The 21,946-nt window shown below is 40.8% G+C and overlaps 1 protein-coding gene across 2 annotated transcripts; it reads right to left on the bottom strand.

The window, feature by feature from the left end:
* Positions 1 to 15,417: 15,417 nt before the first annotated feature.
* Positions 15,418 to 20,847, bottom strand: LOC147516191 (putative beta-D-xylosidase 2). 2 transcript variants are annotated; one of them, XM_086588884.1, is made up of 8 exons: positions 20,000 to 20,847; positions 18,300 to 18,675; positions 17,846 to 18,154; positions 17,553 to 17,722; positions 17,329 to 17,429; positions 16,819 to 17,175; positions 16,263 to 16,703; positions 15,418 to 16,167 (listed from the first exon to the last, which is right to left on the bottom strand). In XM_086588884.1, exons 2-8 carry the CDS (start codon positions 18,672 to 18,674, stop codon positions 15,545 to 15,547), a joined length of 2,376 nt encoding a protein of 791 aa, XP_086445010.1. In that variant the 5' UTR covers position 18,675; positions 20,000 to 20,847; the 3' UTR covers positions 15,418 to 15,544. The 2 variants fall into 2 exon arrangements, with proteins under 2 accessions (XP_086445010.1, XP_086445009.1); XM_086588883.1 differs by lacking the exon at positions 20,000 to 20,847 and having other exon boundaries at positions 18,300 to 18,810.
* Between the last annotated feature and the right edge of the window lie 1,099 nt (positions 20,848 to 21,946).

Genomic DNA, 21,946 nt, shown 5'->3' with positions numbered 1-21,946 from the left:
GAGACAGGATTTGTTGATTCGGTTTCAGAATATCCTGATTCCTTCTTTTCTTGGAAAGAAATATTCGCATACTAGCTATCACAAACTAGAATGAGTCCTTACTCAACTACCGTAAAGGGAAGGGTTAACTAACCGTGAGCGAGACTGAAAGGTGAACTCAAAGTGAGTGTGGGAACTTCAAGTAACATTTGCTACAGAAGGAAGTTGTCCAATTGTATGAATGATGAAGTAATGGAGCTGACCTTACCACCTTACTTAGTAAACTATTGAGAAGTCGTCTGAGACATCAGCTTTCTAGCAATGGTCTTATCGGATTATCTTCCTTGATAGGGCACTACCTCGCTCAACTCGTCCTTTCACCTCAACTCAAGGATTAGTAGCTGCAGCCGCTGTCTTATCGGATTATAGTCTGCACTACAATATGATAATACTGGTAAAAGGAAGGAATAGCGGGAAGGGAACTCACTTCGAGCCATATTCTTATCTGCGAAAAAAAGGGGCATTTTGAGCATCAAGGGAACTACCTATGGGTGAAACATTCATTCCACTTTTTGAGATGCGATCGGTATAAGGATAAATGGCCTGGAAGCTCGCTTAAGACAAGACGGAGGGCTACTTGAAAACAGGATACCTCTATCAGCTGTGGGAGGAAGTTGGATATCGTAAGCTGGGCGCTATTCGTCTCATGCTTCAGTGTCCGATGACTTCTCAATCTCAAAACAAGAAGGGGAGTACGAAATCATACTAGCAAAGGCGAAAGGCGATTCGGATTGAGGTACCAGCTTATACTTTCCTGAACTTATAGTCTTCCTTCTACTAACAGCTTTCTGTTAGTCAGTTGGTTTTAGAAGCAGCCAACAGCACAAGCAGAAGCAAGGGCAAAGGCAAGGGTCCGAAGGATAGTAACGACTAGCAGTAATGAAAGCTTCAAGTACTACTTTGTTGAAAGTGTACTTATAATGGTTAGTTTCAAATGCTATTTATAGTAATAAAGTGCGTTTTTTCTTTAGATGAGAACCAGCATAAGGATATTCCTTATAAAGGGAAGGATTGGTTCACCAAATAAGCAAGGGAATGATCTTGTTTTTTACTAAGATAGGCAGGTAACCAACATACCAACAGAGCTGGGATCACCCCTCCTCGATTCCAGGTCTCGAGTGGCGGCGCTGTCCTTTTCCGAAAAGACAGATTGAGCTAAGATAAGTAAATTCGGTACAGTTTAAGCATCTGGTTCCCTACGATTTGCCCTGAATCCACATGAAGAGATGCCGTCTAAGTCCAATTGGCCTATCCGCTCCCTTAAGACAAGAAAGACTTAGGGCGCCCCTTTAGCAAGCAGCCCTTATTTACAACTACGGACCAATCCAGAACAAAGGAATAAGGGTCCTTACCGAAGAGAGAGCAGAAGCTAACGCCGGTCCTCCCTACTATGTTTTCTCTGATATTTTTATAGTGGATAATTCAATTGCAAACTGGAGAAAGGAAGGCCTCCCTAGCCTGGACTTGGAGAAGCAATGGCAGGGGCAGCAGACGGAACGGAATGAGCAAACCTAGGCCCAACTCACTTCCAATTCCCGGACCACATTCCTTGATCTTAAACAACAGATCAAACGGAGGAACAAGCCAAGCTAACTACGGCCTTAGATGAGTATAGCTTCCTGTAGTTCACTACGCAAACGAATCCGCTTCCACTGTTCACTGGCTTGGGACCCTCCCTGCCAAGAAACCTTACCCTTACAGGTTCATTCCGTACGTACGAATAGTTCTATATCTCCTCTCCAAGACTGAAAGCAGCCGGAATGGAATAACGAATTGAATAGATGTGGATGGAACTGCCTACGTTGCCTCATCCTTTCTTTGATTTTTCCTTATTTTTGTGTCTTATAGAGCAGATCGTAGGTGAAAGGTTCTCAGCTCGTTTGCTAACAGTAATCTCGTAGACCAGTAGACCAATCTTCGCTAATTGAATTCCATTTCATTCTCTGATTTCAGATTGTGATTTTCACTAGAATTCCACTGAACTGCATTTCATATGATCCAGAGATCGATCTTTCCACAGGCTGCGTGAACTATTTCCACTTTCTTAGAAAGGACGTCAGCCTCTCTCTTCTCTAGTTGTCTAGTATCATACTCTTATTCAGATTCATATTTGAATCCAATTTGCTTGTCTAAGGTCTGTTTCGAGGTACATATCACCAAAGACGGGTAGATGTTCAGTCTCAGTGGCAGAAAACCAAAACTGTTTGGAACTTCTAGAGCTCCATCTCTCCAAAAAAAAGCTGGAATAAAAGATTTTGTGAGAGATGATCCTACGCTTTCTTTCTCTGTCTTACAAAGAGTGAGTGAAGGTAGGGAACACGGGAGTGAGTTTGTTCCAGTCAATAAGAGGTAACAAGTGTGTTGTGGTATCCCCTGACTGATAGTCGAAGTGGTCTCTCTCCGGGGTCACTCAATATATAAGTAGGAGCATCTTAGTGCACAACTGATAAGAGAGTAGGTTCTTTTCCAGCTAGGTTCAATTAAATCTTTCCGGTTTTATTCTTCTCTTTCGGGCGAGTTGCTTTAAGTTAGACATCCACTTTCCATTACGGGAAGCGGAGATCAATTCCTGTTTTGGTTAGTGGTTAAGGCGCAGTTGACTTCTAGCAACAGGTGCTGTGTCTTGTGTCTTAGTTCACCGCAGGTGCCTACGTAAACCGAGACAGCCACTTTCGTTAGTTCCGTTACGGTAAGCTAGGCTTAAGGTTTAGTTAAGCGGTTTAGGGAGAACCTCTTTCCGTTCTGTCCTTTCCGAATAGCTGGCTAAAATAAAATATGTCCGTTACAGTCGATGGCACTTTGACTTCTAGTTCAGTTCTGTTCTAGTTCTTGGGCGGTCCAGCTGTAAGTTCATGGAAAGGAACCCAGAGAAAGACAGAGCGACGTTTCAAGTTTAGAGCGGCTTTGGTAAAATTCCACTCGCTCTTTCATTGTTCATGGCTTTGACCTTGACTCTTTTTGTATTAGCGGTGAAAGGCGCTGTTGTTAGATCACCGAAGGTGCCGGCAGAGCACTCGGGTAAGAAAAAAAAAGGTTTCCTTTTCTGGTTTCGTTCAAGCGGCTTATGGCAATAAACCTCCTCCTTTTCTTTTGGCAAGTGCTGCTCAGTGGTTCTGTCCGAATGTGAAAATGCTTGAAAACGCTCTCGAAAGCTAAGGGAGTAGGAGCTTACCTCGTCTGATTATGCGCTGGTGGAACCTATGCTTTACAATAGGAAGGTGGATCAAATGCTCCTAGAAAGACAAGAATCGATGCAATCGAGTAGCTAAGTCTAGTAAAACGCTCCAACTCAGGGAGAGGGTGATCCATCTACATATATAAAGAAAGCAAAAGTAACGAAGATACAGGCTGTTGGTAGATATATGTCGTGTCAAAACGACTGAGCTTGAGCCGCTGAGAGGCAACGAAATGTATAACTGAGTAAGTAAGAAGCAGCTTTTTTAGAAGATCTCAGTTTGTTGCACCAGGCACCTCTTTATCTTTAGTAAAAACAATGGGGACGCGGTCTTTCTATAGCCTGTGACCAGCTTTCTTTATAGCATTATTATATGCACGTATCTCGCCGTCCCGCTGAGCTTCTGGCTCTCGTCGTGGGCTATGGGATGTTCTTCCTACATGAGCACCCCAAGAAAAGTCGGACGCGTCGGTCAGTGTGCACCTCAAAAGGCTTGGTATAACTAGAAGCCGCAAGACTGCCTCCTCTATTGTCTTACCACCTGCTTAAGGTCATCAAAGCTTGGCACTTGTCTGGCCAATGCCATGCCTGCCAGGTCCTTCTTAAAAAGGTTAGCGAGTGGCCCTTATGAAAGCCACCTGATTAGAAGGAATTGACTGATGATGCCCCGTTATCCTGCACCTGCCCACCATCCACTCTTAGCTTTACCCGCCAACCTTGGCTGCTGTTCTTTCTTCCTTAGGGTCTTTTATTACCCCCAACTCAATGTGGGGGATTTCCTTTTGAATGGAGACGCTAGGTTTTACTTTTTTTTTCTGAATGGAGACGAACGGGCTGATGTAGTAATTCTCCTCAAGCTCCTATGGGCTAGAAGTTTCAAAGTTTCCAACATTCCATGCTCCAGAAATGCCTCCTGTAGGAGAGGTATTTATTTCCATTTTCTTTTGATATTTTAGATGAGGATTCGGGATTTCACTTAGTTAGGCGATAGGTAGTCAAGATTGCATAGTTCAACCATATGTCGTTGTTAACTCAATGATCGGGGCCACATAGTGCGAAACGCACTTTGGTGAACCTTGCGCCTTCCCTTCCGTTCGTCATCTGACTTAGAAACAATCCCCTCCTGGGATTCAAAGAAAACCAGAGCAACGATTTTCACTCGGCAAAGAAAAGGGTTTTTGTTCATTCCAGGCATGAGAACTGGTCGATATGTGGTCTTCAGTCACACTGGCAGGGAGGGGGAGCCAGGTGCCTGACCCTGGGAATACTCTGCCAGAGAGGAGGCCCCTGGGGGAAGGTTAGCCGAACACGCATTTCCAGTCTGGAATAACAACGGAAGCCCAATCGAACTAAACCTTAGTTCGAAAGGCAGGACACGAGATTCACAACACCGAGCAGCGGATCAAGGATTGACATGCTCTCTTGTCAGGTAAAAAAGATCGAAGTGGAGGTTGCGCTTGGGAAAGAACACCAATAAAAGGGGAGCAGGGTCGAAGGGCACTAGAACAACGAGTCCACCCAAACCGTATCGTAACTTCTAACCGCAAGCATCTCTACCTTCCCTCACACCGCCCTTACTCAGCTTGAAAAGCCTTATTCTACCTTCCTAGATCCAAAGTTTGACTTTCAGTGAAATCTGGCAAACAAATAGACTTTGATGGTCTAGACCACCCACCACTTTGTGAAGCAAGATTGGAGTTTCTCACTGGGAACTGAATCTTAAGTAGAGCTGCTGATGATATTAGGTCAAATTGCCCGTCAGCTCATTCATTCTCTTTTCCAGTGGAGTGCTACTCTCCCTTTGTAGGACTACCTAACGTTTTTTGTCGGTATGGCTCCATTCTTTGTAGAGGGGCACCTAATGCCTCCCTTTCGCCTTTTCTTGGAAAGAAAGTCCGTCCCCCTGCCTTTACTCTAAAACCAGAATTGATTACCGAACCAACCCGAACCGAGCTGAGCCAACCACCTTGAAAGTGAGGATGGATTTTTCACTCTTCTGCGTATGGAAGAGCTTTTGTTCTATCAATCTAAGTGTCCGCTGCCTCAGTTGATGCTGCTTACCCAGGACCAGTGATTGATGATTCATCTTCCTCGGACAACTCTGAAACAGTTGATGCAGATGCACCTCTTTTATCATAAAAAACTCAAAAGAATTATCCGCCATACTCCATAGTGATCTTCTTTCGGGCTTTGTGGCGAATTTAGGTTAGCTCTTGCTTGCCCAACGGATTCCTTCCCCACCCTAGCCCTTGGCTGCTTCTGTTCTTCAAAATAATCCAATCCCTTTCCTGTCGCGCTTGGAGTTCTGAAAGGCAAAGAGGAGACTTGGGAAGAGATCCGGCCTTGGGCTGTCCTATAACATTCGGCTAAGCCAGGAGGCCGCGCCTAGCATTTAGATCGTGGTCTTTTCATTTGCATTGCCTATCAACTTTTCAACACAATCTACCAGCAAACCATCAGTTTGAGAAGCATCTGTTGCCGGGTCGCCCGATGTCTCATCGTAAGATGTTGGTGAGTCTTAGACCCATTGGGGCCTAGGGCTTCCTCACAGCCTGAAACGTGTTGTAGTATACATTATGCTCTGTGGCTTCCTTTTGTTTGTACGCCATTTCAACTGACGATATAGGATTTAGATGACATCTCGTCTTGAAACAATCAATTGAAAATAGAGTTAGACCAAGAGAGATAGTTAAGGTGCATGCGGGACCTGTTCATGAATAGTTATAGTGGGACCGTAAATAGTTATATAAGAGCTACGTAATGCTTGATTCTAATATTAAAAGATTAGATACGTAGGTAGTATTATGTAAGGAGTAGCCGCTATAGTACATACTATATATTTAGTTCTTGCGACTGATATATATATATATATATATATGTGCGATGGATATAATATCTGTAAATGAATTTGTATATGAATTTGTGTTTTAGGTACGAGTCAAGAAACTATATGCCTCTACTTAAATGAGAAACTATCATGTGAGTCTCAGAAAGTAAGAAGAACTGCTCATCTTGATGTACGTAAGGGTTAAATAGTATTGTCATATTCTTTTGATCTGTTTAAACTAAACGGTGGTCACGTGATATTATTTTTATATGTGATGGTGATCACGTTCAGATTTTGTGGAAATTTAATATTTATTGGTGGTGGTGTTACCACGGGAACTTAGGGGTTCCAAAGCAGATATAAGAATTGAAATGGTTGAAGCTTGCATTATTATTTGTAAAAATGTATTGAATGTTATACCTAAAGCAGCTTGACGGAGCTTGGATTGTGTATTGATAAGTGGGTATTGTAAGTATACCCTGAAAAGGCTTGTATGGACTTGTTTTCATTTTAGCTTTATTTTGATGTAGCTCTCTGGTTAATTGGAATTTTCAATATAGACTGTTTGTCTAATATAATGGTATAAGTTGAATACTTTACGTAAACTTTTATTTAACTTATGATAATATTGTATGATTGCGTGTTAGTCCTAAGTCCGCCACGATTCCTGGTTTTGATTTTGTATATATTATTGGGCTTGGCATTAATGAGAATGTCAGATAAAACTCCTTGTTAAGTTCAAGGTGTTAGAAAAAAATTCATTGGCTGATCACCAAGGTGGATAGGTATGGCCCATTAGCCCAAAGAGCGGATGTATTAATCCTCAACCTCAAGAGTAGGCGAGAGATATGATATATTGTTAGAAAAATGGATGTGCAATTGAAATTTCAAAGTGTAGTGAACACATGGAACTTGGATTTGCACAAATCCATTAAGAAATGATCGAATCAGTAATTTGTCTCCCAAGTTACCCCACTTGAGATGAAGTTGTTGAGAAATGAGTGTGAAAAACACTTAGTCCCACATGGGAAGAAAACCAAAGAGTTGTTGAGTTTATAAGGCCTAATTTAAGCTACTTGGGTTAGGCCCCAATGGGTACCACTAATTTTCCATGGAGACGGAACGCAGTCAGTGTAAGATCAACAAGAAACACACACAAGCGTGCCGCTGACTCGGCTCAACTTGGGAATGGCTAGGTGGTGTGTACTGTATATTCTTTTTAGACAACCAATTTCTTAACAAGGCTTAACAGTTTCACTTGAAACAGTAAAGAGAGAAAACCTTTTCAAAATGGTGCAACAGTTCGAAACGTTGCATTATGCCGAAAGATGTAACGGTTCGAAATGTTTCTTTATGCCGAAAATGTGCGTCCTTTCGAAAAGTGTGATTGTTCGAACAATCACTGTGTTGTTTCAAAAAGGCACCACTCTCATATAAATATTGGACTTTTTTGCATGAGAGACATCTCTTTCAACCTCTCTGCTCTTAGTCAAAACACAATGTTGAGTTTGCTAATTCTGTGGAATTGAAATGCTACTTTCCATAGAAGGAAAAATCCATTCTCTCTTAGGAGACAGTTTTCCATCCAACCTTGAAGCACCGTGAGGGAGAAAATCTGTCTTAAGGACATAGTGAATCTACACTAGGCTCGGATTGCAATTTCCGTACTTGGTACAAAAAAGAGAAAGGCTTGTACTGTTGTTGGTAATTGGTAAAGAGTAAGTATATTTGAGTTGTGGTTCCTAACATATATAGCGCGCGAACACATAGATTAAGCTCTCTCAACGTTCTGTGAGCCTGAGTCGATATCCCAACTGAGATGGTTGCCTGTTATTGAGAGTGGGTGTTGGTTATGCGAGGAGACACAGATGGATATATATGTCATTCACAACAGTGTGTAGAAGTGACTATCGTGGTTGTGGCTAGAGATATTTGTGTGTAATATTATAATGAATTCGGATATGTAGTTAAGCTTGAATTTTTTAAATATTAACTAGTTTCACTCGTTTAAAATATGTTTTGTAGGGTGGTAAGTATACTAACCTTCTTGTACGGGTGGATTACCATATAAATTTTTTTGAACAAGGTAAATCTTTTTTTTTGTTTGTTAATTAACTTCGATAAAAGGATCGACTCCTCACACTGTATAGAGGCACTAACAGTCCTAATGTAAATTATACAATGTTTCAGTAGATTTAAGATGCGCTAGAGAAATTAATAATGCCTTCCGAGGGAATTAAGAACTAACTTGTCTCGAGGCGTGAGAGTTACTTAACTGTTTTGGCATTCGTTGAGACTGTTAAGTAGCTGGATTAAGCAATAAGAGATATATATTGTTATGATTTGCAGGTTTTGACAAGATTTAAATTTATGAAATGTTGAAAATACAGAAGAGACTCTGTCGAAATTTTTGTAGGACTTTTCTGTCTTTATATAGTTTGGGTTTTGTTTGGTTGGTCTGTATCACGTCCCAAGTTTCATAATAACTATAGATACCACGTATCTTTGGTATTCAGTCATTATAAAATTTGGGGCGTGACAAAACTCATCGCTGAAACAAAGGATTACATCCAAGCAAGATTTTCCAGCATGAATCACTCTATTAATGTTAGTATATTACTTGATAGGTTGGGGCTTCAAATCATTTTGGGGCACAAGCAAGTTACTGAATGTAAATGGACACCATCAGGTATTGTAACGGTTAAACTAAATGCAGATGGATCATTGGAGCAAGACAGATGGGGATATGGAGGTACATTCAGAGATGCACAAGGTGAAGTTTTATTGGCATACACAGGGTCAAGTGAGCAGCATGGTAGCGAAGTTGTATGATAATGACGTTTTCTCAGGTGGAAGTAGAGTTTGATTATATGAGGTCTATCATGGCTATCTATGTTGCACGGACGTGTACGCAAACACTAACGCGGATGCGGCAAAGGAAGCGGAAATTAATTAATATTTATAATTTTATTTTATATAAATTGAACATTAAAAACCAAATTAAATGTATCAACATTTATAAATTCAAAACTATTAAAGATAAATAACCACAAAATTAAGTTTAATGTTTCCTAATCAAACTTTAAAAATATGTCATAAGTCTTAACAAAACAAAAAATGAAAAAAATATTGAGTTTTTTAATATTATTTTGATTTTTTTTTAGGTCAAAATCTGCGTCCTGACTGCGTCTTGACCCGCGTCCGGTTTAGTTGACCGCATCCGCGTCTGTCGCAGACACAGCCCATTGGTAGGTGCGTCCGTGCTTTAGAGATGGCTATCAAAGGGATTGAGAAACCTCCTTGGTATTTGATGTAGTACATGTTCTTGTTGAGAAGTACCTAGATGCACATGATGGTGTCGTGAAAGTCTGATAGTGCTGTTAGTGGAGGTGCGAGGGCGCGCGCGCTCAATTTACCCTTCTGACAAGCGCGCACATGCTCCAAGCTTTTCTGTGAGCTTTTATGAGAACAATCTTTTGTTTCGTTTGTTTTCTGTAGGATTAGTTCGGTGAATTCACCACTTCTTTGTTTTAGGGTTAGAACGCCTATTTAAAGGCTTAGGAGAATTGTGATAGGATTATTTAGAGATTATATTAAATTTATTCCATCGTTTCTTGGTTAAAGAACGATTATTTGATTGTTCGTGAGCTAACGCACTTAGTATTACATTAGTTGGTATCAGATTCAGCTACGATCTAAATATGCCTCGTCAAGCAGGAACAGGACGTGGCCGACCTCATAGAGAAGCTAATCTGGACAATGTGTATGCTCTTGATCGAATGGCCGAACTTTCAAGGCAGGTAGTAGCGCTAACCCGCCAGGTCGAGGCCTTTAATCGGCAACCCGACCAACCACAAGACCGTGAACCACAACTGGTGGAGGACAATCTGGAGGCAGAGGATAATAACCCCTTTGCCGATTTGGAGGAAATTGACAATTTCCCGCGTGCTCCGCAACACAGAGAGAACAGACGCTGGGAATCTGGTCTGAAAATTGATCTGCCCGAGTTTCATGGTAGCTTACAACCAGATGAACTGATTGATTGGCTAATTGTATCAACGACTTCAGAATTTGCGCCAAGGTGCTAAGTCTGTCGACGACTATACTTAGGAGTTTTACCAATTATTGACTCGCGTAGATATCACAGAATCGGATGAATAGTTGGTGGCGCGATATATTGGGTGTTTTCGTTCTAATATATAAGATGCCTTAAATCTGTTTGATGTGTTTTCTGTGTCTGAGGCTCATAAACAGGCAATACTTCTGGAGAAATAGTTGAACCATTGGGGTGGTGTTACTCTTTCTCATACCCCAGTTGCTCCTATCCCTAGGCCGCGGGGCCTTCTAGAAGTTGTGGCTCATGATCCTAACTCAGTGAAGTGTTTCCAATGCGGGGAAGTCGGTCATTGTGCTAATCGATGCTCTAAACCACCTGCTCCTGGGAATATTTTATTTGCTGAGAATGAGGATGTGGATGAGGACCCTGTTGGTGGTATCCTGGGCACCCCCATCTTTGATGCCGACCCTACGGATGTGCCTGAAGAGCTTATACAGGGGGACAAGGGTGAACTTCTTGTTGTTTGCAGGTTATGTTTGGCTCCTAAGGAGACTAAGGGTGATGGTTGGCTTCGTAACCATATTTTTTAGTCTACTTGTACTATATAAGGTAAGGTCTGTAAACTTATTATAGACTCTGGGAGCTGCAAGAATGTGATCTCTTCTGAAGCAGTTCGCAAGCTTGGGTTACTGACTGAGAAACACTCAACCCCTTATTCATTGTCTTGGCTTAAGAAAGGTACTGAAGTTACTGTCTCTAAACGCTGTTTGGTTACGTTTTCCATTGGTTCTACGTATACATATAAGGTGTGGTGTGATGTAGTCACTATGGATGCGGGTCATTTACTATTGGGCCGACCATGGTAATTTGATCTCAGAATAGCCCATGATGGTTGGCGCAACACCTATAGCTTCTTGTTCGGTGATGTAAAGATCGTCTTAGTACCCAGTAGAGAGGCGGCTCTAGTTCCTCCTCCGGCCCCCCAAACCCTCTTGTTTGGCTATGCACAGTTTTGAGACTGAGTTGCTCGAGGTGGGTCACATATTTATTTTAATGTGTGAACCGAGTTCCCTAACAGCCATAGTTCCCAATTATGTACAGGGTTTGGTACAGGAATTTTCTGATCTTTTCCCAGCTGAATTGCCTACAGATTTGCCACCCATGCGGGACATTAAACATCAAATTGATTTGATCCCTGGCTCAAAAATTCCGAATCATCCTCACTACCACATGAGCCTGACAGAGCATGCCGAATTACAGAGACAGGTGACCGATTTGCTTGATAAGGGGTTTCTTCGTGAGAGCCTCAGTCCTTGTGCAGTGCCCGCACTGTTAGTTCCAAAGAAAGATGGCACCTGGCGCATGTGTGTTAATAGCAGGGCTATTAGCAAGATTACTACGAAGTACCGGTTTCCCATTCCAAAGTTGGACGACCTCCTTGATCAGTTACATGGTGTTGGCGTGTTTACAAAGCTTGACTTGAAGTTTGGCTATTATCAAATCCGCATTCGTCTGGGTGATGAGTGGAAGACGGCTTTTAAGACAAAGGAAGGTCTTTATGAGTGGCTCGTTATGCCTTTCGGCCTCTCTAATGCTCCTAGCACCTTTATGCGTGTTATGAATCAAGTCCTGAAGCCATTTTTGGGTAAATGTGTGGTGGTGTATTTCGACAACATTTTGGTATACAGCAAGGACACCCAATCTCATCTCCAGGACCTTCGAAATGTCTTGTTTGTACACCGTCAGGCTCATCTTTTTGTTGATGTGGCTAAGTATGTGTTATGTACTGACTCAGTGTTATGTTGATCAGTCTAAGCTGGAGGTCGTCCGGTCTTGGCCTAGCCAGACGACCCTGACTACGGCACACAGTTTTCATGGTGGTCTGCATTGTTTTATCGCCGCTTTGTTCCTCACTTTAGTACTATTACTACTCCTATTACTAATTGTTTGCGTAGTGGTAAATTTTTGTGGTCTCAGGCTGCGGAGGAGAGTTTTCAAGTGCTCAAGACCAAATTAATTTCGGCACCAATCCTTAAATTGTCGGACTTATCATCTCCTTTTGAAGTGTACGGATGCGTCGAAAGTTGGTATTGGTGTTGTTCTTAGCCAGGGTAATCATCCCGTGGCTTATTTTAGTGAAAAACTCACTGGGGCGAAATAGAATTACAGTGCTTATGACTTGGAATTCTATGCCATTGTTCAAACTCTCAAGCATTGGCGTCACTATTTGATCCACTCGGAATTTCTGTTATACTCTGACCATGAGGCCCTTAAACACATTGGTAATCAAGATAATGTTAGTGCTCGACAATTACGTTGGTCCAGTTATATGCAGGATTTTACTATTGTTTTATGTCACAAATCCGGTGTTCAGAACCATGTGGCTGATGCACTGAGTCGGCGTTCATTCTTATTGGTGTCGTTGCGCACTATTGTGTTGGGTTTTGATTCCATCCCTGATCTCTATCCGACTGATGCTTATTTTGCTCCTATCTTGAGTGCCATCCAGGAAGGTCAGTTATCTACATTTTCTTTACAGGACGGTTTTCTATTTAAGGGTAAGCGCCTTTGTGTTCCTGACTGTAGCCTCCGTCTTTGTCTCTTTACTGACTTACATAATGAGGGTCATTTTGGCCGTGACAAGACTCTCAAACTGTTATCTGATTCATATTTCTGTCCATCTTTGGGCAAGGAGGTCTAGAATTTTGTTGCTCGTTGTCAGGTCTGTCAGGTCTCTAAGGGACATGCTACTAATGCAGGTTTGTATATGCCTCTCCCAGTTCCCACTCGCCCTTGGTGTGATATTAGTATGGATTTCGTTCTAGGTCTCCCTCGTACTCAACGAGGATTTGATTCTATTTTTGTGGTCGTGGATAGATTCTCCAAGATGGCTCACTTCATTGCCTGCAAAAAGACTAATGATGCTGTCAATGTTGCACAATTATTTTTTCGTGATGTTTACCGTTTGCATGGCTTACCAGATTCCATTGTTTCTGATCGTGACACGCATTTCCTTAGTCATTTTTGGCGCTCTTTCTGGAAACTATTGCACACTGAGTTGAAATTTAGTAGTGCCTATCATCCACAAACTGGTGGACATACAGAGGTTGTCAACCGTTCTTTGGGTAATTTATTACATAGCTTGATTGGTATTAAGGTGAAACAGTGGGATTCTTTCCTCGCACAGGCCGAGTTTGCTTTTAACCGTTCGGTTAATCGGAGTTCTGGGTTTAGTCCTTTCTAGGTTCTCTACGGGTTCAATCCTCGGGTGGCTGTTGATCTAGCGCCTGTCCCTGGCTTACACCCTGTTCATGCTACTACTGCTGAGTTGATTCAGCACGTTACGGATATTCATACTGCTGTTCATTCTAATCTCTTGGAATCTACTGCTAAGTACAAGGCTGCTACTGATCAGCATCGTAGACATGTTGAGTTTGAGGTTGGTGACTTTGTTTGGGCGGTCCTCACTAAGGATTGTTTTTCTACTGGTGACTACAATAAACTGAAACATCGCAAGATTGGTGTGTGAGCCAGTTTCATGACCACAAACATCACATGTAGAAGGATTGGAAGAGTACACAGAGAGAAAAAAGAAAAGCAGAGGAATATATTCCAAAGAGGAGAGAGAGAGAGAGAAGTGGACCTTGTATGGTATTGGGCCAAAGAGATGGGCCCAATATCAAAGAGGCCCAATGACTTTGACCTAAGGGAAAAGAGGAGAGAAAAGGAGGCGGCAGTGAAGGGAAAGGGAGAGGAGAAGAGAACTACGAGACAACTTGATCCTCCAAGAAGTTTCGAGGGTACGTAGGCAGCCCCAAATGGGTTCAGCTGAGTGGTTCAAAGGGGAGGATGTCTCATCTTCGCGAAGGTACCGAGGAGAGAGGAGATGTGAGGTTAAGGGGTATGTATTGGCTTGATTGAGGGAAGAGATGTGAGGTTAAAGGGTATGAATTGAGTTCACACAATTGGTCCTCTTGAAGTAGTTGAGAAGATCAACGCCAATGCCTATCGTCTCCGTTTACCTAGTCATATCCAGACTTCGGATGTCTTCAATGTCCGACATCTCATACCATTCTGTGGTGATTCGTCTGACGATGAGGATGATTAAAATTCGAGGACGAATTCCTTCCATCCAAGGGGGAATGATGCAGTACAGGTTCTTGCTGAGAAGTACCTAGATGCACATGATGGTGTCGTGAAAGTCTGATAGTGTTGTTAGTGGAGGTGCAAGGGCGCGCGCACTCAGTTTACCCTTCTGACAAGCGCGCACGCGCTCCAGGCTTTTCTGTGGGCTTTTATGAGAACAGTCTTTTGTTTCGTTTGTTTTCTGTAGGATTGGTTCGGTGAATTCACCGCTTGTTTGTTTTAGGGTTAGAACGCTTATTTAAAGGCTTAGGAGAATTGTGAATGGATTATTCATATATTATATTAAATTTATTCTATCGTCTCTTGGTTAAAGAGCGATTATTTGATTGTTCGTGAGCTAACGCACTTAGTATTACATTAGTATTGTACCAATTTAAGTATCAGGTTTATGGCTTTGTAAGCATTAGTTTCAAGCATGTGTATAGGGAGTCTAATAGGTGTGCAGATCTGTTAGCATCTCTACCTTCTAGTAATGAGTCATGTAATCTCCTTATACCTCCTCTAGACAGGCGATTGCAAACATATGTTGATCGAGGAGGACAAAGTAGGACATATCATTTTGAAGAATACCTGTCTATGCCTAACAGTCAAGTGCAGGCTGCTAAGTGATACGAGAATTTGAACTACAGGTCAGCTAGCAATTGTGAAAAGCTCAGGTCACTTGAAGTCTTGAAGATGCTACTAGATAGGTTGCGTATTACAGTAGAGTATACAACTAGAGAACCAATTCAGTGCATTTATATATGAAAAAATCCAGAAAGGGAATAGCAAATAAAGTTAATTAGGGACGGACCCTTGACAGACAACATTGGGGTTGGGGAGCGATAGAGGACTAATATGTGAGATTCTGAAAGAGGCTTAAGACCAGTATTATTAATTCATGAGCTTAAAACAATAAAAGTTGGTCTACAAGTTTGCATCAGACTCCTCGAGACTTGAGAGCAGTTAACATACTGAAGAATAGTGAAAGAGCACCATGGCAGCGTGAACATTACACTGTGGCTATGAAAGACTTAACCGGGCAGTTTGAAAGTGTGAAGTTCATTCATGTGTATTATAATAACTAAAAAGAAAACAAAATTAACTTAGGATTTCGATTCAATTCACGTGAAACTGTGACTTCACAAAAAGTACCACCTAATATTCCGGGAAAAAAGGTTAGTACCACCAAGATGCTGAAGCAAAATATAATTTATTTCAATCCGCAAGAATTTTTTTTTTTTTTTTTTTAAATACCGCACTTGCGCTCTAGCAAGTTGCTTGTTTGATGTACATAACTACATTTACAGAATTCCTCCGATCAATTAACCAAACTAAACGACAAGGGAATCGTGGCTGAGATTGAGGTTTGGGCATCCCCTATAAAAATGCCGTGATTTCCAGCAGGTAACACCTCATAAGAATCTGCACCAACAATGCTAAATGTCTTACAAACATTTACATTGAATTCTACTGAAGAAGTTTGTCCACTCTTTATAAAAACCCTTTGGAATGCAGCAACTTTCTTGATTGGTACTCCAGGTATATAAGATGGAGGTGATGTATACAAAATCAACACATGCGCCCCATCTGTATTACCCGAATTCTTCACATCGACAACCATCTTCACCATGTCCTGGCATTTCGAGTCTCCCACTAGGATTGCTGGGCACCTCGGAACTGTTCCATTTAAGGACCCGACTTGTCTGCATCTCATCGATAGCTGTCGTTCAAGTGAAATAAACTTGGGAGTCACTGAAATGCTAGTGTAATTGAATGTGGTGTAGCTCAATCCATGGCCAAAAGGAAAGACGGTGTTTCCGTTGTAGAACTTATATGTTCGTCCAGGATAACCCTTTGCAGTATCTGGTCTGAGTTGCATTGAAGTCATGGGGAGCTTGGTTATGTATTCTTGCGGAAACCAAGTGAGTGGAAGTCGGCCAGCTAAAAGAACAATGAGAAAATGCATATCAGTATGGTCAGAACCTAGCAAGCTAGTTATGAAATAGTCTAGAAACAACAAAGATTTATTTTCTCACCAGGGTTATATTTTCCATACAAGACATCAGCTATAGCACGACCACCTTCTGCACCTGGATAACCAGCCCACACAATAGCAGAGGCACGCTGAAGTTTCGGGTTGTTCAACAATGCTGTAATGTCAATCCCTCCAGCAGAGAAAATTACCACAACAGTAGGAATGTTTTTCTGTACATTTGCGTCTGCGAAATCCTCTATTAGTTTCTGTTGATATCCAGGTAAGTTTAGGTCAGTCCTATCTAAACTCTCAGCCTCAATTGATAAGTCAAGGCCCACAAACAAAACTGTCACATCTGTATCCCTAGTAGCGTCTATTGCTGCCTTAATTCCAGCGTCACTTTTACATTTCACATCAGTGCATCCAGGTGCATATTTTACATCAGCATAGCTTCCAAGACCAGCAAGTGGTGTCACATACCGGCAAGTAACACCGCTCTTTACTGAAAATACCACAACGTTTACATGATTAGACAATAGTCAGATATATACTATAGCGCAGCATATATGAAATTATAAGTACCCCCTAAAAAAACAAAAAAAACAAACGAAACGTACAGGCATAATTCCCAATCATGGCTTCTGTTGCATTAGCATGAGGTCCAACTACGCCCACAATAAACCTTTTTTGATCACGAGGAGGGGGACGGAGTGGCAAAATGTTGTTTTCATTCTTGAGCAACACAATGCCTTGTCTAGCTGCCTCTGCTGCCAACTCTAAAGAGGCAGGTGAGCAGATATCATCTCTTCCTAAAGCACCATAATTACCAGGGCTACCATCAAACCAGCCAAGCCTCATCAAGACAACATAGAGATTCTTAAGGGCTTCGTCAAGCTTTGCTTCTGCTACCTTTCCATTCAGTACAGCTTCCACTCCGTATTTTGGAACAAAGTCTCCACAGTCTAAATCAAGCCCTGAGTATGTGCAATATAGAGATATAACATAAATGTCTGTATTTATTTGCCTTAACCAAACTTACGAGTAAATATAAATGCTGGACTTTTTCTATTTAAAATTTCAGTGTTTAAGCTACTAAGTTATTGCCAGGGGATGATCGAACGACTAACCAGCTTTAAGGGATTGTGCAACGGCAGAAACTGGTGTGTCATTAAGGTATTTGTGACCAGATACCATCACTTCAACAGAATCGCAGTCAGCCACAATATACCTGCACAGATGTTTTTGATGAGTTATAAACAAGGCAAACTCTATAACTGTCTCCTATAGTTTTTGTATATTAATACACAAAAAAGTAGGGTAAAGTAGTTGTATAAGTAAGAAGACTACTTACCCATGAAGATCCCACAATCCCCTGATGGTCTCATTTAAGAGCTTGGGATCGGCACAAGCTGGAACGCCATTGACTCTGTTGTATGAACACATGAGACTGGCTGCATCTCCTTCTTTCACGCACATCTCAAACGGATAGTGCAAAGTCTCGATCATATCCCTCTCTGCCACCTTCAATTAAATTATACACCAGCATGTAAATAACCGTTATAAAAAAAATGTACCAAGCAATGGTACATTTACAACTACCTACAACAAGAAGAGCAAGCAAAGCCTTGTCCACATGTCTAGAACCTGAGCATCAAAGTGATATCTGTCGATTCCATTCCAATTGTCAACATCATATGCTCCATAGTGTTTGCAACAGGCTGCAACCTTGATGGGTCTTGAATTTGGATAAGTGGCATTCACCTCGTAGCCAACTACATCTTGCAGGCCTCTTACATAATTAACGGCATAACGACCAACCACAAAGGGGTCTTCGCCAGGGGTTTCTGTAGCTCTTCCCCACCTTGGATCCCTGACTACATTAATGGTTGGACTCCAAAATGTCAATCCTGATAATCCCACGTTGTGCAATGCTCGGGCCTCATTTGATACAGCCTGATCAGCGTACAAGAAATAACAGAAAGCAAGGTTAATTAGTTCGAAACATTGCCAACACTAATTTTTAATCAACAAACTGTTAGAGCAAGTTGCGATAATCATAAGATGCATAAGAATGAGAATGTGATAATTAGTTGCATACCACGCCAATTGCTTTCCATAGACTCTCGTTGAAGGAAGCTGCAGTAAGAATAACTGGGGGAAAACTTGTTGCTGCACGAGTAATATTATCAAAACGAGTGCCAGGTCCAATATCTGAGACTCCATGCAGAGCTTCGGACCACCACTCATATGCTGGAAGATTAAGGCGTTCCACCCCTGTGGCTTTGTTTCCAAGTTGGGCAACCTTCTCCTCCAGAGTCATTCGATCCACCAAATCTTTGGCGCGTTGTCGGAAGGGTAGACTCTTATCACAGAATACCAACATTTTCATATCCATGCCCAACTCTCTAAAATCATCTGCTTCACATACTATGGTGCGTCTCACATTGTCCCCTTCAACATAAATGGACAGCATACTGAAAAGCAAAATAAACGAAACTAAAATCCGGAAGGTAACCATATTGGATTATAGAAAACCAATTAAGTGTCCTGAATGAAAGTCAGTCAGTTCTTAATTGGTATTCCAAACCAAATTATTTGTGTTTTGAGTTGAGTTTTGGAGGGCTTTTATAATGATCCTAATGAACGTTTGTATAGACCGACTCTTCTAAATATAGCAAAGGGCTTTTATTAACATTTGTACAGGTGTATTTAATTAAATAAGATTTTCAAATTGTTTTTATCCTTAATCAGATTTGTTGTGATAAATAAAAGATAATAGGCCTGTGTGTGTGAGGGATATGACGTACTACTCTGAATTTCCTATTTTTGAACTAGTTAAGTTGGCTCTCTTTGGTTAATCACATAATCTTTTTTCAGAAAAGGAAGTTTTGGCAATGTGAGTTGTCTTTACCTCCTAATTGAAGAAAATGTGACTAATGTGATTAACTCTTACGGACAACATTTTATATAGGCTTCTTTAGTTGCTAGATTTCAGCCATAATGACTTGACCAGTAGATAAAGTTTGACAGAAAGTTGAACACAACAACACACTACACCTGTTTCCGAACAGTCTACATGTTTGTTTGTTTTGTATCTCTTTGTTTGTCTCCTTTTTCTTTTGTTATCTATGAGGCAAACACCATGCATGCATGTGCTGTAGGAGGCTGTTTCAGCAAGATTTGCCAAAACACACTAATTGAGGGTCGGAAGTAATGTTTTTTTGGAAATGGTGAAGGAGATGGTGGTTGGGAAAAGATGAGACTGGACTTCGGTACACACCTGAGTCTATCACCATTGATTTTGGTTTCTTTTTCTCAGAATTATTTCCTAGAATTGACGTACTAATTGTCGTGAATAAACTCGAGCTGTGTAACGATTCCGTCGGACCTTACTCCCAAACTAATTGTCCTATATAAGCACCATAGAATACATCAGTCGAAGGTGAAGTACATTCTTAGACTCATTCTTAAACATTTTTCTTTGCTTATGTTGATTAAAAGATCACGGAAGGAGTACGAGACAAACAAACTATCTATAGCTGTTTTTTGTTTGGAGCGGATATGGGACATTCATTTTGGCCAATATAAAATGAGGGCCACTTAAGAGTCTGGACTGTAGATTGTGAGATAAAGAAAGGATGGGAAACCATGGATGTGCCAATGGACCCTTAGATGATATCAAGTACTCTTCTCATGTTCCTCTAATTGGCTTATACATATCATTTGCCACTTCGGTATGCGTTATACTCATGGCATGTGATATCATTTATGGATTTCGCAGTAGAAAGCCATGGTTACCTTGTTGATTTTTCTCGCTCAACTCAGTGACATTGACTCTTCTTATTTTGTTTCCATTTGCACTTCTGCCTACACTGTTTAAAATATGAAGCGGTATCGGCAGTTCAAAGAATCGGCATCGGCAGTTCTTAAGATCAGCAATCAAAGGATCATCGGCAAGTGCGGCAATCTGAAGGATTGACAACTCATTCAGCGGCAATTAAGCAACTCATTCAGCGGCATACATCGGCGATTAACAGGACTGACAACTTATTCAGCGGCCTACAGCGGCAATTCTTTCCAACGGTAATTCAAAGGCTAGAATAGATTTTCTTGTTCTTTTATTGTTGAATAGGGTCGGCAAGTTCAAACTGATCGGTTTATACTTGCGAAATTGATCGGCTTGAGTGATCAGTTTGAATTGATGGGGTTTAAATTGATGTGATTGGGGTTTAAATTAAAGCTTTGATTAAAGCCTATTGGGTTTTATTTAAAAAAAAATGGGGTGTTATATTGGGTTTTAAAAATTAAAAGGATCGGCATTGCTTAGTTGCTTAGAAAAGCAGGTGCGGCAAATATAATGTGTGTCTTAGTAAATGGCAAGGGTAGTTTCGTAAAATAGGTTATTAGATTGAAAACAAAACCATTGACTGTTTAGAAGTTTGAGTTTAAAAATCTGGTAAGTTTAAAGAAAATATAGCTGGCATTGGCATTGGAATTTTTTTTTTTTTTTTTTTTTTTTTATTTTTTTGTGTGATGAGCACATGAAAATTTTAGATTTGTCTACCCAAGAGGGTCGGCAAAAGGGAAAGAATATGAGTAGAACATTACAAGCTTAGAGCATACGAATCGGCAAAAAATAGATCAGACTAGAGAATGCGCTCTCTCTACTGCTATTCTACTTTCTTATCAGCTATTTTCTACAGCCTTCTTATCAGCTGTTCTGCTGTTGCTGCTACTGCCTCTACAGGTGGTGGATTTCAAAACGAATGATTTCAATTTAAACCAAATTGATCGGCATGTTAATTGGTTTTAGATGTTTTAGTAGCAAAGATGGCAACAACAGTTGTAAAAGAGATAATGTTGAAGCAAACAAATGGGGTTAACTAGAGATTGTTGATTGGTAAATTGATAGGGAAGTCTACCTTTTCGGCAAATTGGCTTATCAAAATCGATTGAGAGATCGGTTTGAAAATTGTAATTGATATGCAATTTGTATAGTTTATTTATTCGATCGGTTTGAGTCGTAAGTTTGCAACTTGACAAACTCATCGGCAATATTATAAAGTGATTGAGGCTATACAAACTGTTAGATTTTTCAATGGGTAAGCAAGTTAATTGGTTTGATCAGTAAATATTTTAATGGATTAGTGAATTGATCGGGCTAACTATTGGGTATTCAATACGCAATTAATGAATTGATTTGAAACAAGTAGGTGGGCTGTGATCAGTAACTTGATAGGATCGGTTTTTATTTTATTTTTTGTCTCTTGATTGATCGGGTTTGGGAAATAATTTAATTTGTTGGAATTGGATCTGCAAGGTTGATGGACAATTTAACAAGGCTAAGCAAACTTGATCGGCAAGTTGACTTTTCAAAGCTCAAAATTGAGCATTCAAAGTGATTTGCCACAGTATTGAACTGCAAGTTCAAACTAATTGGAAATGAATCTTTTAGGACTAACACTTATACAATCGTCTAGTTGATTGGAAGTAGAATTTATCGATAATTTAAAAGAAAAGAATTGGTATTCAATACAATATTGGAAACACAATTAGTGATTTGATCGGCAAATTGAATGATTGATCGGCTATAAGCAAGATCCGGCAAACGAATTTTCTGGTTTTAAAACATGTCGGGTTGAGAGAATTGATGGATTTTATAAATTGTTTGGGTTTTAGATAGGTGTTATTTATTAGATATGGCTTGTAAAATGGTTAGAGGAATGGATAGCTAAAATTAAAGAT

This window comes from Coptis chinensis, chromosome 2 (genome assembly GCF_015680905.1).
Source record: "Coptis chinensis isolate HL-2020 chromosome 2, ASM1568090v1, whole genome shotgun sequence".
Lineage (NCBI taxonomy): Eukaryota > Viridiplantae > Streptophyta > Magnoliopsida > Ranunculales > Ranunculaceae > Coptis > Coptis chinensis.
This window is presented reverse-complemented; position numbering and strand designations above follow the sequence as displayed.